Genomic DNA, 16,060 nt, shown 5'->3' with positions numbered 1-16,060 from the left:
GGGCGACACGCGGCCGCCGGGGCTGCCCCCGCGTGCGGTGGCGGTGCCGGCTCGGGGCCGCCGGGGGCTGAGGCGCCGGCCCGCGGGGCAGCGCCTGGGCCCGCCTTCGGCTCCCGCCCCTCGGCGCATGCGCGGCCGCCGCCCGGCCCGCCATGGCGGGGGCGCTGAGCGGCATGTTCGCCAACCAGCCGCCGGGGCCGCCGCCGCCGCCGCCGGGGCCTCCCGGCGGGCCCGGCCCGGCCGGCCTCATCCCGCCTCCGACGGGGCTGCGCAATGCCAACAACACGCTCGTGGACGAGCTGGAAGCGTCCTTCGAGGTGCGTGGGCCGGGCCGGGCCGGGGCGGGGGGGGGGAGGCCGCGGGTGGGCGCTGCCCTCGCGGCGCCGGGCCCCCGCTGACGGCCGCGCTGCCCTCTCTCGCAGGCCTGCTTCGCCTCGCTGGTGAGCCAGGACTACGTGAACGGCACGGACCAGGAGGAGATCCGCACCGGTGAGGCCCGCGGGCGGGGCAGGCCTGAAGTACCCGGGGGCGCGGCTGGGGTTGCGAATCTACGGCCAGCTTCCCCCAAGGCTTCTGGCCAAGTTCTGCAGGTGCATTCGGGCTTCGCCGGGGGGGGGCGGGTACGTGCCTGCTCGTTTGAGGCCAGAAGAGGTTTAAAAACTGTTTCAGGGTCTTTGAAGGGTGACCCGGGTACAACTCGGGGTTGCTCGCCCCTTCCCAGGCGTAACGCTGCTCCCAGCAGCAGGGGGAGGCGCCCTGGGAAGGAGCCCCCCGGGAACGGTCGGGGTCTTGTGGAAGAGCCCGGGTGCCAGCTGCCTGCTGGGGTTGGGGGGGTTGCGTTAACGTGCCCGGGAACACATGGTTCAAACGGGAGGAAGCTAATGTGACGCATTATGAAGCTATATGAAGCAATAACGAAAGGTGGGAAAGGAAAGCCTAGATTGCTTAGTAGCAATGCTTTAAGGTTTGTGTGACGGGCACCTCTGTGGGAGGCGTAATTAATACTGAACTGGCATAATCAGGCAGTTAAAAAGCGGCCCTGCCTGCTCTTCAGAGGTGTACTTTTCCCTGAAAAATTTTTGAAGACTGACTCTCAGCGCTGTTTTGAAAACAGCATAAACGCTTTTGAAAACTCCTTTCTGCATATTGGGTCATATTGATATGCTGGAGTGGGGCAGCTTTTGTTATTACAACAGTAGCGCAGCATACACGAAGGCAGAGTATTCTCCTAAACATGCCCGTATTTTAGAACTTTACATTGAGCTTGTTGCTTGGGCATGCAGTGAAATGTTTTCTTCGTTCCACCAACTTCCACAAATTATTTTATCGCTCTTTGTCATTGTCAAAAATGTAATAAAACTTGGGAAGAAGAGTTTTGCCTTGCACCTTTAAAAGAAGTTCTGAAAGTTTGCAAAGCAGTGGTTTTTACAGAGACTTAACACACATCCTGGTTTTATAAATATGTCATTTTAGTAAACCTGAAGATTTTCTTTCTAGAAAGTCCGGTGAAAAGTGTTTTTAATAGCATGCAGACAACTACCGGTATCAGCCTGGTAACTTTTTTTTTGCAATCTGTTCTTTCTATTTTGTTGTTTTATGTTTAGGTGTTGATCAGTGCATCCAGAAGTTTCTGGATGTTGCAAGACAAACTGAATGCTTTTTTCTACAAAAAAGACTGCAGCTATCGGTCCAGAAACCAGAGCAAGTAATTAAAGAGGTATGTTTAAATTAATTTACCTGTGTTGTGCTAGATGAGATAAGCTGTGTACCAGTACAGTTAATCACCTCGTTCACATGAATTTTGGGCTTCTCAACGTGATGCTGTATCTTAAGTTGGTAGAACTTGACTGTTAACATAGCTCTCACCAGGAACCTGGAGAAGCTGGATGCCTGCTGCTCTGTGGAGTATTGGAAGAAAGAAACTAGTTAATCAGATTTTGCTGGAAGTAATGATCTCTGAACACGTGACCTAGGGGAACAGAACTAGTGCGTTCACAGTGCTTTCCCTCTGTTTCATTAGACACTTTTCCATTATTAGACTCCCTATAAGATCAGCTTGAAAACTCAAGCTAAAAGAATGACGTGCTCTTTATGCGAGGTGGTTATTCTTACAAATACTATCTATTTACTAATACACATTTTTTCATCCATAGGATGTTTCAGAATTAAGAAATGAATTGCAGAGAAAAGAAGCATTAATTCAGAAACATTTGGGTAAACTGCGACACTGGCAACAGGTCCTGGAAGATATCAGTGTACAGCACAAAAAGCCTGCAGAAATGCCTCAAGGTCCATTAGCTTACCTGGAACAAGCATCTGCTAATATTCCTGCTCCCATGAAGCAAACGTGATCTTTGATTTTACATATCTGAATATTTTCAACAATGCCAAGCAGTGGTGTTAGTTTTACTTTGTATGCTTTTTGTATAGTGTAATTTGTACTGCAAATACAAATAGTTAAGACAATTAAGCAAAATAAATTATCTTCTTTTTTTTGCAAAAATACGGATTGGTTTTATATTTCAATGGGAAGTATGCGGAGTTGCCATTCAGGATGCTTTCTGGTAGAAGTGTGTTTTCCAGAATGCATCCTGTTCCTTCTAGAAAGGGTGGTCCTAGCTTTCCCCTAACTGTATCTTTGCTGGTACGATGAAAATACTTGCAAATATTACTGTTCGGTTTTACTGGAAGATTTAAATGTTTTGTGATCCAGTAACTGTCCTTAAGTAACACTGTAGGAGCACCCTTAGAATTGTCTGTATCTAGGTCAGATCAAGAGTACTTTTTTGGAAGTGAATTGTCTGTCTCCACTGGACTTTTGCTCCCCTCGTGAAGAGGTCTTGGGACATACAAATTTGATTCTTACAGGATGAAGTGAAACTGCAAAATGCACCCTGGCAGGGTATGTTATGCAGGCCCAGTGTTGCTGGTGTTCTACCTGTCAGGCTAGTGTAGAGATGGTCCAAAATACCTACCCCCAAAATGAAGACCACTCATTGTGGTTGTTGGGTCATCAGCACTGTCCAGTCTACAGAATTAGCTTCTACTGGGGTGCACTGTTTAGTAATCTAAATGTAGCCAAGAAAAGATTTTGGAAGTAGAAATAGCAAAAGAGTCCTCTCTCTGTATTCCTAGGCAACAAGCTTAATTCGTCCATATAGCCAGGAAAGCCACTTTCTGGGGACACCTTTTTGGGGACAGAGTTAACTAATTAGAATATTGTAACCCTGGAAATTAGAATTAGTGATTGTGTATTGAACTTTCTGGTGTGCTTTAAAAGTTTTTGGGGCAGAGTGGAGGATGAAAACTAATGAAAAACTTAGCCCTATACATTTCTGATCCTCTCACAGATACCAAGGCACTCCTCAGTGTTACTTACTGTATGCCATTTTATCCCCTTCTTGATTACACGTGTAAAACATGTCTTTTTGCCAAATCTGATGCCAAAGTCTCCTTCTAAACCAAGCAGTTCATCTTGGAAAAAATACTAGGCAGCTGGGATAAAAGTATTGGCCTGTAGAAGCATTCTGCCCCTTCTGCCACCTTTTTACCATGAGTGAGGTGCAGGGGCTGTTCTGTAGTGTTTGCATCTGTTGGTACAGTTCTTGCTGGCGGTTTGATAAAGAAGAGGTTAGGCTAGAGGTATGCCTCTTTGGACACATAAAATTTGTTAGGTAGCTGGGCCCTGCTGGTTGAAATTAAATAGGGGTTCAAATCATAGAGCAGTTGAAGATGACCGATCTTAAACAATAGGCTGCTGGTTGCACAATTCCTGCCTTTCACATTTGTTGAAGAATATCTGAGAGTTCATTTCTTCATGGGTATCTTTCCTCCCAGTAACGAGTTAGCTAGCATGACCTGATAAATGTAGTCATTTGCCCACTTGGCATTTAGGTGGGAATAGGAACAATATCGAGAGAAAACGTACAAGTACGCAGTTCCCATAAATCTGGAACTCTGAGTGTATCAGTCTGAGTCACACTTCAGCGTAACATAGCACTATTTTGCAAAACATAGAAATGGATGATTTGCAAGCAAGCTTTAATGTTCATACTTACATATCCTAATTCATCAGGCTGATTGCTACATCTATTGAAGTGCAACAGGAATATTATATTGTGATGCTGACTATACAAAACAGTTTATTAAGCAAACCAGAAAGTATTTCTGAACCAGCCTGCTATAAACACTATTTTTGGAGGTATACCACATGCTATACAGCTTAAAATAAGTTTAACAAAAACCTATTAAAACTTAAAAAATTACATTATTATATGCAGAAATTATTTTAAACAGCTGATGAAGCAAATGTATAAACCTATAGAAATTACTGACAGAAGTAAGATCTTTTTTCAGCTTGTGCCAGATTGACAGAACGTATCAGAGACCAAACTGCATATTTAATGTAATTGTGGAGTGGTACAGTCTCTTGATTAAAAAGTCTCTGCACATAAAAGTATCCAGAATTTTGCTTTTTCTTCATTTTTTACAGAGGTTGTTAAAAAAATGCATTTTTCTGAAATCCATGCGTATAACTCCATAGTAATTAGATGTAAGAGAGTGCAGTTGTTCCTAATTATCTACTTGGAAATTACATTTTTTTTTCTAAATCATATATTGGATTATCATTCCCTAAAAGAAAACAGGAAGAGCTTTTCTAGTAATTCTGAGAAGTATGGAAATGGTTTTCTTTAAAATGAAAAATATTTAGTAAACCATTCTTGATGCCGAGGGTCTTGTTTTTGTTCATCTTTGGTTTGTGGTGGTTCATTGCCATGTGTCCTGTGCAAACAAATAAGCATTAGCATCACTTACATACTTAGAATCTTATCAATATTTAATACTTTTTTCCTGGAAAAACTCATGATCCTGTGGATGGATCTGTGTGCACATGAACTGGATGAGGCCAAAAGGTGCCAGCTACAATTTCTACTGGGGTCTGTGCTAGCCAGGTAACTGGGCTAACAACACTGGTAGTAACACAAAGGAAAGCACGAAGGAGAGCTGAACAGCTATGGAGAAATGTTTGAACATAATTCTTGACTTGACATCTCAAAAAATAAATAAAAGGATGCTTCAAGAATATGAAGTCTTGAAAATCAGAAAATGGCAGCTGCCATTCACTCTTAAAGATATGAAATACAATTTATGTATTAAAAATGTTGGGTAAAAGTTTTATTTGGAACGGAAAGATGTATCTGAGTATTAGCTGACTTTTATAATCAATCCTATTGCATAGTCCCTGATTTTTCAGCATTCACGATGCTTTTTTAACATTTATATGAATTTGAGTTAGCTTATAGTAGCAAATATGACTTCACTTATGATTGATTGATTTAAAAGAATAAGTAGCAGCCAAGCTACCCTCCATCTCCCTGTATGTTTCACTTTAAAATACAAATCTGATTTGCCTTGGCAGTCATCTGGCATGACACAGAATGCCTTTATCTTTAAGATGTAGGAATTGCCAAACTGGATCCAAGCCCGTGTCCTGGGTTATTGTCTTTGGCAGCACTCAGCACCATCTGCATCATCAAGGAAAGAACTCTGTAGCACACAATTTACAGGATAACTGATCTCCACTAGCAGATAGGTGAGAAGGCTGGCTTTTGTCCTGAAGTATAGTGGTAGGGTTTGTTTTTTCTTAATATTCACCATTATAACTGTATAATGTTAACTACATAAATTTTTAACTATTCTTTGAAGAGATAGTTAAGTCATGTTTATAAAACACTAAGCATTGTTTAAATAATAACTCACAAATTTGAAGAAAAATTCAAGCTTTTCAGAGAGAAAACATCAAACTAAAGAGTTTTTATTTAAGTATCTGCTAATCAATTTTTAAGTAAGTCTCTAAATCCTTTGCCAAATGATTAGCCTAGATTTATTCAAATATCTCCTAAAATAAAAATATGCCATCTACATCTACCAAGTGCAAAGTGAGGAAACAAAAGTAAGATGGAAAACACATCCTTAACAGAACCACTGATACGTGCCTGAAGTTTTGAACAGCTGTGTTCACTATTAACTACATTCTTAGTTAAATACTTGCAACTCCTCTCTTTTTTTCGTACCAGGAGGGATTGCAATCATAAGCTCTGCTGGGCAGTGAATATAGCCTACTTCTGCAGTAAAGTTCTGGGTCTATGTGCAGAGAATTGAACACATGGAGTTCATTGCACAACAGGAACCTTACGGCATTGTTTATTTCCAAATGTCTAGTGTGTTTGAATACCAATTCATTTATCATCTTACAAGTCACTGCAAAATGGACAAATACCTTGTGGCAGCAGTGCTGTCTGAGGACTGTGCTGAGGGAGAGCCCACCCTGAGGCAGCCAGGACTCCGGTCTAAGCTTGTAGATTTTGTTATTTGAGGAGCGCTTCTTTTTGATCTCAAGTCACAGCTCAAAAAGCTCTTTGCGTAGGAAGCTAAGTTCGGAACACTGACAACACGACTGGGCACCTCAACCGTTTTCTTCTGCTGTTTTTTATTGTAACAGAAAATTTCATTACACACGCATTTTTTTTTACACTTTATACTATAAAACCTCAACTATACCTCATTCCTAGATATCTTGTGAGGAGTACCCAAAAATTAAGATTCCCATCTTTTTCTATAGACATTTAAAATAAATTCTCAGGGTATGCTGTAAGGATCCATGGATTAGGCAGTCCAATTAAAATAACTTGTGTATTTGACCTTGAGGTTTTAGTTGCATCAAAGCCGATAGCTTTGCAGAGCTCAGTTTGGTGCTTTCCACCAACTTGACCTCCCTGCTTTCCATGACTATAGACAGTATCATACAGAGGGGCTGGAATGACAAAGGGCAAATCCTGAGCAACCCAAACACAATTCATCATTTTCCTTGATGCATGCAATATCCCAAATAGCAACTCCCAAATCTGCAAGCAATGGCTGTGCTTATCCCAGTGGAAGACTGACATCTATGGAGTTCTAGTGTTTTATATTCGCTTCAACACCTGCATCTATGTGCATATATACTTCTACTGAATTTATGTTATACTCAGCACCTGACTGTTGGCTTACTGGAAAGAATTCTACTGAATAACATTACCATAAAAAATTAATAGGACCTTTATTGTCCTGATCATCTGTATGATTCAAATAGCAATAAAACATCACGATTTGAGATTTTAATTGCATTGCCCATCTTACCTTCATGGAAGGAGTCAAGCATCCTGTATTAGGGTTGAAAGAAAATGATCGATTTCTGTAAGATTCAGTGTTGGCTAAAAGTGAATGCTGACATTTTCTTCCTTCCTGGGGGGAAAGTTATGTGTATGGAAACATCAATTTGTTGAAAGTTGGTATGGAAACATCTATTTGTCAAAGTATTCCAGAATAGAAAGAAAAGTATCAGTTTGAAACAATGATGTGCGAAACACTGAATAGAGTCTTCCAACAGATGCCAAAATATATATGTATATATAAAAGGAAATCTTACCCCTAGCTGCTTGATAATCTCTTCTCTCTCACTTAATTTGTCTTGCAGACAGCTTATAAGGTGTGTATCTTCTGATCTGGACTCCCACTTTCTTGACTTTTCTTCTAATTCTTTAAGTCTGTACCAAAGAAAAGGTGGACCGGAAAAAACTTCCTCAGACCAGGTTCAAGAGATACCTGGGCTGTACCCTGCCCTAAATTCCAAGCCTAAAACACAGGGACACAGTCAGGCCTTTCTGATAAAACAGCATCTTTTAGAAATGGGCATCTGTACATTAATTACTTATAAGTATAGGATGTTGTGGAGTTCCAAAATAAACTGCCACCAGGGTTAACCCACAACACCTGTCCAGTTTAAAATCCAGCCCCTGGTGTAAAATACTAGCAAGCTTCCACATCACATCATTGCTAGTCTAGTTTCCTAAACGAAAAAATCAGTGTCACAGTATCTATGCATGTCTGTATTCATCTATTTGTTCTTTTTTCTGATCCAATAACTTTAAAATCCACAGGCTAATTCCAACCATATTTGATAGAGGCCTCAGAAATACTCAATTCCTATAACTTTCATGAAAAGAGAGGCTTGGATATGCATGCTGCCTTAGTGAACCCTCTAAGTCAAAACCTGTAGTGTGAGTTCGGCTCTTTAAATGCCGAATCAGGGGAAAAGATTCAAACGAGAGCTTACACCTTCTTAGAGATGGTGTGGAAACATACATTTGACTGACCCATGAGAAAACAAGTCATTATTTCATCAGCCACATATTCATGAATTTTGCTGCTTCAGAAACTGCGTGCTATGAAGTTCACCTGCCATACTGAGAAATGTATTATAGAATACAAACCACCATTTTGTGGGGGTTTGTTTGGTGAGGGTAAACATTTTTGAGAGTGCCCCCTCCTCCCCCCAATCTTAGACTCTTAATCTACTGTATCTCAGAGTTTAGATAAAATTACATGCAAGTAGGTCTCTCTTCTGGACCTATGCTGCACAGTTGGGGTAAAAGAAAAAGACAAGGGATATATATAATCACAGGGATTACTTCTGAGGGACCTCTCCTGTACAGTCTGATGCACCACAGAACTACTTAACTCCACAGGGGGCTGCAAAGTGCATTTATTTACATGAGTTAGTGGGGGCTGTCCTGGGAAATTTGCAAGGGAGTGAGAATGAACTAGAGCTTAACCTCAAAGATGCTGCTCTGCTGAACAAAAATAAGTACAAGATCATGGATCAAGGCCTCTGGTAGCATCTGTGACAAAGATGATTTTACACCTCATAAAACTGCAAGATGCTAAGTGCAGGTTTTAATTTAGCATTGTAAAACTGTATGTATAGTGCTTTACATTAAACGATATTCAGAGTTTATTACAATATATGTGGGTCTTTTTGTGTTTGCAAAGGAAATATCTATACACTTCTATTTCAGTGCTTATAATATTCTACCTATGAGTAATGAAAAAATTATACATACTAAGAATAATAATTTCAAACAGAACTCATTGCCAGTATGAGCCAGAGTTTATTTAGGTGACTTAGTTTCTAAGGAGAAAATCTTTGCTTGGAGATGTGCCCAAGTGCTGCTGTAATCAGATAATATGTTTTTGATTTCCTGCCGGTGATCTTCTTTCAGTATGTCCATTTCTTTTTTATGCTTGATATAGAGGTCTTCTACCAGTAGCCTGTCATTGGTATTAAAATATGTCTGAATTCTCACGTTTCAATACTAGTTTATTATCACTGATTAAAGCATGCAGTTTTGAGGTCTTTTATTGATTACAAAGATAGTTAACTGGGTGCAGCTCTGGGCTTCTGCTTACTGATTTGACTTTGACACTTCAGTTGCAATCTGAAGCAGAACCGCACTAACGCTGAGGAAGAGGAAAATTATTTGGAGACCTTCAGCCTTCAGGAAATGGAGGGTCTATTCTATATAATAATGCTATTGATATTCTGTCTATGGTTAGTTTGTACATCAATCTTAATGGTCAAACATGACAATAAAGTACCATAGGAACTGACCTGTATTAAGCAAAATTATTTTGAAATCTCTGGGATTTTAACATGAGGCTCTGATGCTCTATTCCATCACATTATGGCACCAGAAACATTTAATACTGTCTACCACAATCGTAAAAATATTTTTTTTAAAAAGTGAAGGTAAGAAATGTTATGACAATGCCTTTAGCTACAACAATTGTCTTTAACAGACAACAAATTTTGAAAGATACTGCTATTTGAGTAACACCATCAACTGAAAACTAAAAAACGCCTAACATTCTTTCAAGCCTAGCCATAACATTGCTTTCTGATACCAACCCCCAAACCAACAGACATCTATTGAAGGACTGTTGTTAGCTTATTGCCTTTTGTTTGCTAACATTGTTAAACCCTGGAGAAACTTTTTCATTAGCTCAATGCAGAGCCCATGTTCTGTTGTTTACTGATTAAAATAGAGATGTCAAACTCAGGAGATTAACAATTGTGATTTTCACAAAAGATACTCAGTTTACCTTTTTTTTTTTTTTCTCTTTAATGTATTTCTAAGCCCCTTTCACTTGTTTCTGAAATGCTTCAGGAAAGGCCAAAAGGCCCACAAAAGGTTTCTGCCCTTGAAATTAGAGCACAGCCATGGGAGTGATTGATTTGGCACTTGGCACAAAATAAGAAGCAGAAGAATAAGAGTAAAAATGGGAGCAGAATCCCTGAAATGGATCTTCAGGGGTAGAATAAAAGCTCTCCTTCAGAATAGCCATTCTGGGACTCTTCCCATTAAAAAACCCCTTTGTCTGCTCTCATCCTAGTCCTTGCAAAAGGTTTCTGTACTGGAGGTGGAATTCACACAATTCAAGAGAATGGAAATGGGAATGATTGCTGCAAGCAGATTACTGGTTTCACTTACTTGGCAACAGTAGGAATAGTAATTTTAAATAATTGGTTATAAAAATGTGGCACATTCAAATAACAAGCCACTATCAGCTTTCAAATTAGAAGCAACTATATAGCATAAGACAAGGTCACTGTTGTTAAAGTAACTGTAAAAAAGCTGTTATTTATATGCACTCACCAATTTAACTATGCCCCTACCCAAATTATTGGTCCTGCAAAAGCAAAACAACAGCTGCAAGTTAATGTTCCAGAGCTTCCATGGGTTAAGTTCACAGCAGCCTGTATCAGGTGCCTAGGACCATTTGAGTGCTTTGGTTCTACCTCCTGTTATTTGAAGGATTTCTCCTTACATAACTTCCATTAATGCTTCCTTCTCAAATGCTTACTGTAGTAGAGCTACACCATCTATCCCCTGTAAAGATTATCCTCCAGCCCAGCAGCTTTAGCATTTGAGGCCTTTTAGACCTCATCACTGACATGTGAATAATTCTCTTCATGAACAGAGGCTCTAAATTCCTTCAAGGCAGCTGGAGGGCACTGATGAAACTCTCTGGTTTGCAATTCCTTCTGTTGATCTTGCTTCAAAAGCTTGAAATGAAAGTCACTTTCAAGTAACTCTCCAAACAGTGCAAAGGGGAAAAAAAAAAAAAGTTTCTTTCTCATTCTTTAAATATCTACTGACTGGTTGACAGCAACAGAATTACTCTGGCCACTCTGACAGTCTGCCAAGAGACACTGTATCCCTTGAGTGCTTTTCTATATAGGACATAATTTTAAAGATTCCTTTAAGGGTATACTCCTCAGAAATCCTTTTATATGTACAGCTTGAGTAGTTAGGGGCATATATTCTACACCATTGCAGTAACTAATTGAAAGGTACCCATGCACCAGATCCCTCATTTTCTCCACAGAGAGAATGTGTTAAGTATGATCATCCAGAAATTTCGAAGGATTCAACGGCCATACAAATGCACTGGATAGTGAACCCCAGTCTTGTCTCCCATGCAAAACGTGAAAGTCCTGCACTTTGTCTGTACACAAATGGGAAGACTGCTATTACTGCAACGCAACATGTGCTCCAAGCCTGTGGCTACACTAGGAGGATGTGGTCCACTTTCTACAAAGACAGCCAAGACTGCAAGTCAGCTTGCCCTTCCTGTACCCTGACAGCATATTACAGCTCCAGGCTTCCATCAGCCCAGAGGCACTGTCAGTATCTGCTATTGCTGCCCTTACGCCCCCAGTGCAAAGCTGGCTGTTACAACCAAAGCAGTCTCACAGAGTACACAGGGCATTCTCAAGAGTCCTCTTCAGAGTTAACAACCCATTGGTTTCACCTACAGAGAGTACGTATAAGAACCTGATATTAATTCTCAGAGACTTAGACTTTTTTTTACATGGGTCTCTCTTGGGTGAGTTTGGGATTTGTTTATGTCATCCAGTGCCTTTCAAAGGCTGACATTATGCAGATTTTCTCAGGTCACTCCTGTGGGGCTACGCTGGGCATATTTCTCTGTGACATATAATGAACAGTTAGTTCAAATGCTTTTATTATGGCTGGAGAGAAATGTGAAATGAACTATTGCTTTTGCAAAACTCCTAACCTCTAAAATTAGTACTTTAGAAAGGAGAGATTCTGACACTCATCACATTTGGAACACCTCTGATGCTGGCATTATTATTGACTCTCTAGATAGCACTGTAAAGTGTGAATTTAAGGCAAACCTTCTGTGCTGTTTCTCCCTATCCTGAAGCTGTGCAGCTTCTTGCTTCTGCGACTCCAACTCAGCACTGAGTAGCTCCATTGCGTCCTTCAAAAGTAAATTCTCTTTCTTGAGTTCGGAAATTTCACTCTGACATTTTTCCAGTTCATCATGAAGAGATCTGATCTGGCTCTGGCTACTTCCTTCCTAAGAAAAAGACCAAATTTAGTTACTCTCAGCCTCTAATTATTTAACGCAAAGAGCTCACTGGAATTGTGTGCATTGAATTTTTGTGAACTGATTTTTCAATTATATGTGCAATGCTATGTGCAAGACAATCTGTGATCAAAACTTCCTGAACATATTTTATAGTCCCCATAAAATTTATTTTATTGTCACATTCATTCATTTACTTGTGTTGTAGATTCTGATCTTTAAATGGAAAAAAAGCCTGCCCATAGGGAAAAGATGATAAACAATGCTAACATTTTAAAGTGTGACATCATAAGAGAAGGAAACCCATTCTACTTCTGTAAGAGATTCTGTACACTTCTATTATCTTCGGAGAGAGAAATTTGATACTATTGCTTTTGCAAAACATGACATGGAAACGAAGTAGGAACAGGATTCTTGCCTGTTGCTTCTTCAGTGTCCTCACACTCCTCAGCTCCATTTGGAGTTCCTCTATTTGTTTCTTAAGATTAGCGCATGATGTCTGTTGCTCAGAGAGTTCCATCCTTAGAGATCCTAGTAACAATCAGACAGACAATTATTAAGGCAGTCAGAGGCCAGCTGGATGGGGAAGGTAGATATAGACAATGTAGATGAAAACATTAATACATTACATTTTGCTTTGTTCCTCAACTCCTTTGCCATTATGTATAATGGCTTCCTATTACTAGAGAAGTAACTCAGTTGAGCAATAGTAAGAAGATATGGAGCTACAATATAGCTATGATTCGACATCAGAATCAGAGAGAGAATTCTGTGGCAGTTGTTTTGCAGACTAAATCACTGTAATTGCTTCTTCTAACCTCGAACTTTACTGGAGCACCCCGAGCTTCCCTGTTAAGTCCACTGGTGTTTTACAGAGGGCCATAAGGCAGACTGAGGAGAGCTCTGGTTGTGTTAGAGAAGTACAACACTTACGTAAGCAGATCTGTCATATACTGCAACTTTTGTGTATATTGGGTACAAATTTTGGGATGGACCAAGTACAAGGAGAAAGAAGTTTTTCTCTCTCTCTCTAGTTTCTCTACAATTTTTCTTGAAGAAGAACAGAATTTATCTATTGAGCATGTAAACTTTAGAGAGCAACAAATCTTTCTAGCAACTTTGAATTACTGAAAAAAAACCCAAGAAGATAATCCAGTTTGTACTTAAAGTACTTTCAAATTATTATTTCTTTAATTAAAAAAAATTTTGTAGATGAGCTTTAATAGCCTGAGTTCAAACCCAGAGATATATACAGGTCCTCCTAATGCAGTGTTCTGTTTAGTTCTGAACAGTTTACGGAACTTTCTAAACTGACTAAAGAATATGTATGGAGCAACCAATCTCCACTGCTGAACTCAACAGAACAGACTTGAACCATATATAATAATTCTTCACATCACAGAAAAAAAAGAGGAAAGTCATATACACTAACTACAATATTCCAGTTTAATATACCTGATAATGCATACTTGAATGTTGTACACCAGACTACTCTCCCAGCAACACTCTGCTGCTGAGAGTTGAGAGCTAGGTTAAAAAAATATTAAGCCTGTATTGCTGAAATTGCAGGGTATGGAAAAGGAGATTCACAAAGGCCTGAGTTCCCAGAAGATGGGAAAGAAAATGAATGGGAGGAAAGTCCGTGCTTCTCAGCATATAATCATGCAGGAGCTGTGCATGACGTGAGACATTATACCTAGCAACAGGGTTTGCTGCTTCTGTATCTGCTCGAGTTCATCGTGTAATTCTTTCTTTGCTTTCTCTTCCAAGGTTTGTATTTCCAGCCTATGAGACTGATGTTGGATCTTGAAAGTCTCATTAAATTCCTTTTTCAAACGTTCTTCTGCCTCCTGTAAGCAAAAGCCCCCCCCCCAAAACAAAGTAGTTGGAGCCTATTTATCACTTTGTTGTTTTACTTGTACTGCCAGGATGAATCTGGTCTTTCATTGTAGAACTTTTATTTTCATCATCACTTTACATGACACTTCATCAACACAAGAATAAAAATGAGCTGAAGTTAAAAAATTAAACTTAATAGGGACAAGAGAAATTATCAAGATATCATCTATTAGATTTGTTGTACGCCATGAAATAATAATGACTTCTTTGCACTATTTGGCATTAGAAAGTTGTGTTATTATTCAACATAAAAAGCCCCCCAGATTTGACCTCTTTGTCATTACTTATCACAGTGTGTCAGACAAAGGCTTCTATCTTTCCTTGTGTCGTTCTTGGCTAAAACATCCACTGTCATTAGAAGTGCTGCTGATACACTGTAAATGACGGAGCTTTGTAGTGGGTCTGAAAGCAAACTCCTATCCTCAGTTTCATTTTTATCAGCTTACTGCCTTCAGCTTGGTTTTGTTAAAGCTGGGATTTTATTCTGAATATATGAACAAGATATTAAATTCTACTTAGGGTGGGTTTACTACATATGTTTTATAAGCAGGTTTTCCCTAAGGTGTGTGATATCAACAGGCACATCTGAACTCCATGTCACAATCCCATGTAGATTTTTTAAGTTGTTTTTTTTTCCTCAAACAGCAACATTCTTTAGAACCTCAATATATTGCATTAACATTTTGTCATTGAAATAAATCCACTTGAACCTTTAAAAGCTTTGGTTATCCACTTAGAGAATTGATTTCTTGAAGATATCTAAGGCAATACACATCATTATACATGTCTATTATACTTCTTTTAAAGTATTTATGTATAAATTAATAATGGATGAAAAAGAATAAAACTGAGTCCTGTTAATAACACACTTGGGAATTCCCTTGTATTTCTGAAGCAAGGGCACAGCTGGAGGAGCTTCTATTCATTGCAGCCTAACTGTAGAGGGTAGGCTATATTATTTTATGAAACTATTTCATTCACACTGTGGTCTAAGTTCAAATGTTAAAATTAAAAAAAAAAAAAAAAAACAACCTGAAGATGATGAGGTTTCAAAATCTCAGAATAATTCATTATGTGCAACAATGGCAATCCATCATTAAGATACCTGGAGATAACTGAGTTTTGATAATCAGCTCTAGCTAATATGGTTTATCCCACAAACAAGTTTTTTTACACTAGCATGTCGTAAACTGACCTTGAGTTCCTGATTTTTGCTTCTCTCCAACATTTTTAAGACTTTTTGATGTGATGCCTCCAGCTGCAGTTTAACATTCTGGTTTTCTTTAATGGTGTTTTGAAGATCCTGCAAAAGCTTCTCTTTTTCTTTCTTGGACTGTAGATTATGTTTCTTCAGTGACTCCTTGAAATTATCTGCTTGTTGATCTAATATTTGCTTCAGCTGAGCCACCTTCCAGAAAAGTAAGTCAGCAGGATAGGATTAATGGCTGCATTCACAATGGAGAGGAATTATGTAAATTTGAGTACATTTTATGAACTTGTGTTGCTCTATGAAAAATAGCAAGATGCTTGTTTTGTGCAAGGAGCTCTTTTTTCAGTGAAGAATGACATTCCTTTTGCATATACTGTCTGTTACCCATCAAGTACTTTCCTTAAATTATTTCTTTTCAAATCGTCTCCATCTCATATGTACAATCTATAGTTCAACTTGCACAATAATTATGGCACAAACAAGGAGGCAGGCCTAAGGCTGTGCTTATTGTCATCCTGGAGATGTAACACTGCAGAGTTCATTTATATAAAGCAGTAGATTAGAACCAATGGAAACAAGAATTCTGCACAACATGGTTCAGATTTGTTTTATTTTCTCCCCCCTCTTAACTTAATTACTAAATACAGTACACACGTCCATAATGGCTGATACAAA

The 16,060-nt window shown here is 39.4% G+C and overlaps 2 protein-coding genes across 3 annotated transcripts in view; one reads left to right on the top strand and one right to left on the bottom strand.

Moving 5' to 3' along the window:
• Positions 1-144: 144 nt before the first annotated feature.
• Positions 145-2,505, top strand: MED28 (mediator complex subunit 28). 2 transcript variants are annotated; one of them, XM_082316397.1, is made up of 4 exons: positions 145-317; positions 423-489; positions 1,605-1,717; positions 2,154-2,505. In XM_082316397.1, the coding sequence occupies exons 1-4, from the start codon at positions 153-155 to the stop codon at positions 2,349-2,351; spliced, it is 543 nt and encodes a 180-aa protein (XP_082172523.1). In that variant the 5' UTR covers positions 145-152; the 3' UTR covers positions 2,352-2,505. The 2 variants fall into 2 exon arrangements, with proteins under 2 accessions (XP_082172523.1, XP_082172524.1); XM_082316398.1 differs by lacking the exon at positions 2,154-2,505 and having other exon boundaries at positions 423-590; positions 1,605-1,718.
• Positions 2,506-4,691: 2,186 nt separating this feature from the next.
• FAM184B (family with sequence similarity 184 member B) overlaps positions 4,692-16,060 on the bottom strand; it is a gene marked incomplete at both ends in the record, with an annotated part of 47,933 nt that continues 36,564 nt past the window's right edge. The window contains 8 exons of the mRNA XM_082315257.1: positions 4,692-4,782; positions 6,281-6,483; positions 7,180-7,284; positions 7,469-7,586; positions 12,083-12,267; positions 12,695-12,807; positions 13,973-14,126; positions 15,371-15,583. Of these exons, the coding sequence (XP_082171383.1) occupies positions 4,692-4,782; positions 6,281-6,483; positions 7,180-7,284; positions 7,469-7,586; positions 12,083-12,267; positions 12,695-12,807; positions 13,973-14,126; positions 15,371-15,583 (1,182 nt within the window). The remainder of the gene's footprint in view (positions 4,783-6,280; positions 6,484-7,179; positions 7,285-7,468; positions 7,587-12,082; positions 12,268-12,694; positions 12,808-13,972; positions 14,127-15,370; positions 15,584-16,060) is intronic.

Source organism: Platalea leucorodia (assembly GCF_965183815.1).
Source record: "Platalea leucorodia genome assembly, chromosome: 6".
NCBI classification, from domain to species: Eukaryota; Metazoa; Chordata; class Aves; order Pelecaniformes; family Threskiornithidae; genus Platalea; species Platalea leucorodia.
The sequence above is the reverse complement of the archived record's forward strand: the minus strand, read 5'-3'. Positions and strand labels throughout refer to the sequence as shown.

Excerpts from the sequence above, each read along its gene's own strand:
- MED28 (XM_082316397.1), top strand. The coding sequence starts at position 153 with ATGGCGGGGGCGCTGAGCGGCATGTTCGCCAACCAGCCGCCGGGGCCG. Across the intron at positions 318-422 it reads AGCTGGAAGCGTCCTTCGAG|GCCTGCTTCGCCTCGCTGGT; the intron begins GTGCGTGGGCCG and ends CCTCTCTCGCAG. Across the intron at positions 1,718-2,153 it reads CAGAGCAAGTAATTAAAGAG|GATGTTTCAGAATTAAGAAA; the intron begins GTATGTTTAAAT and ends TTTCATCCATAG.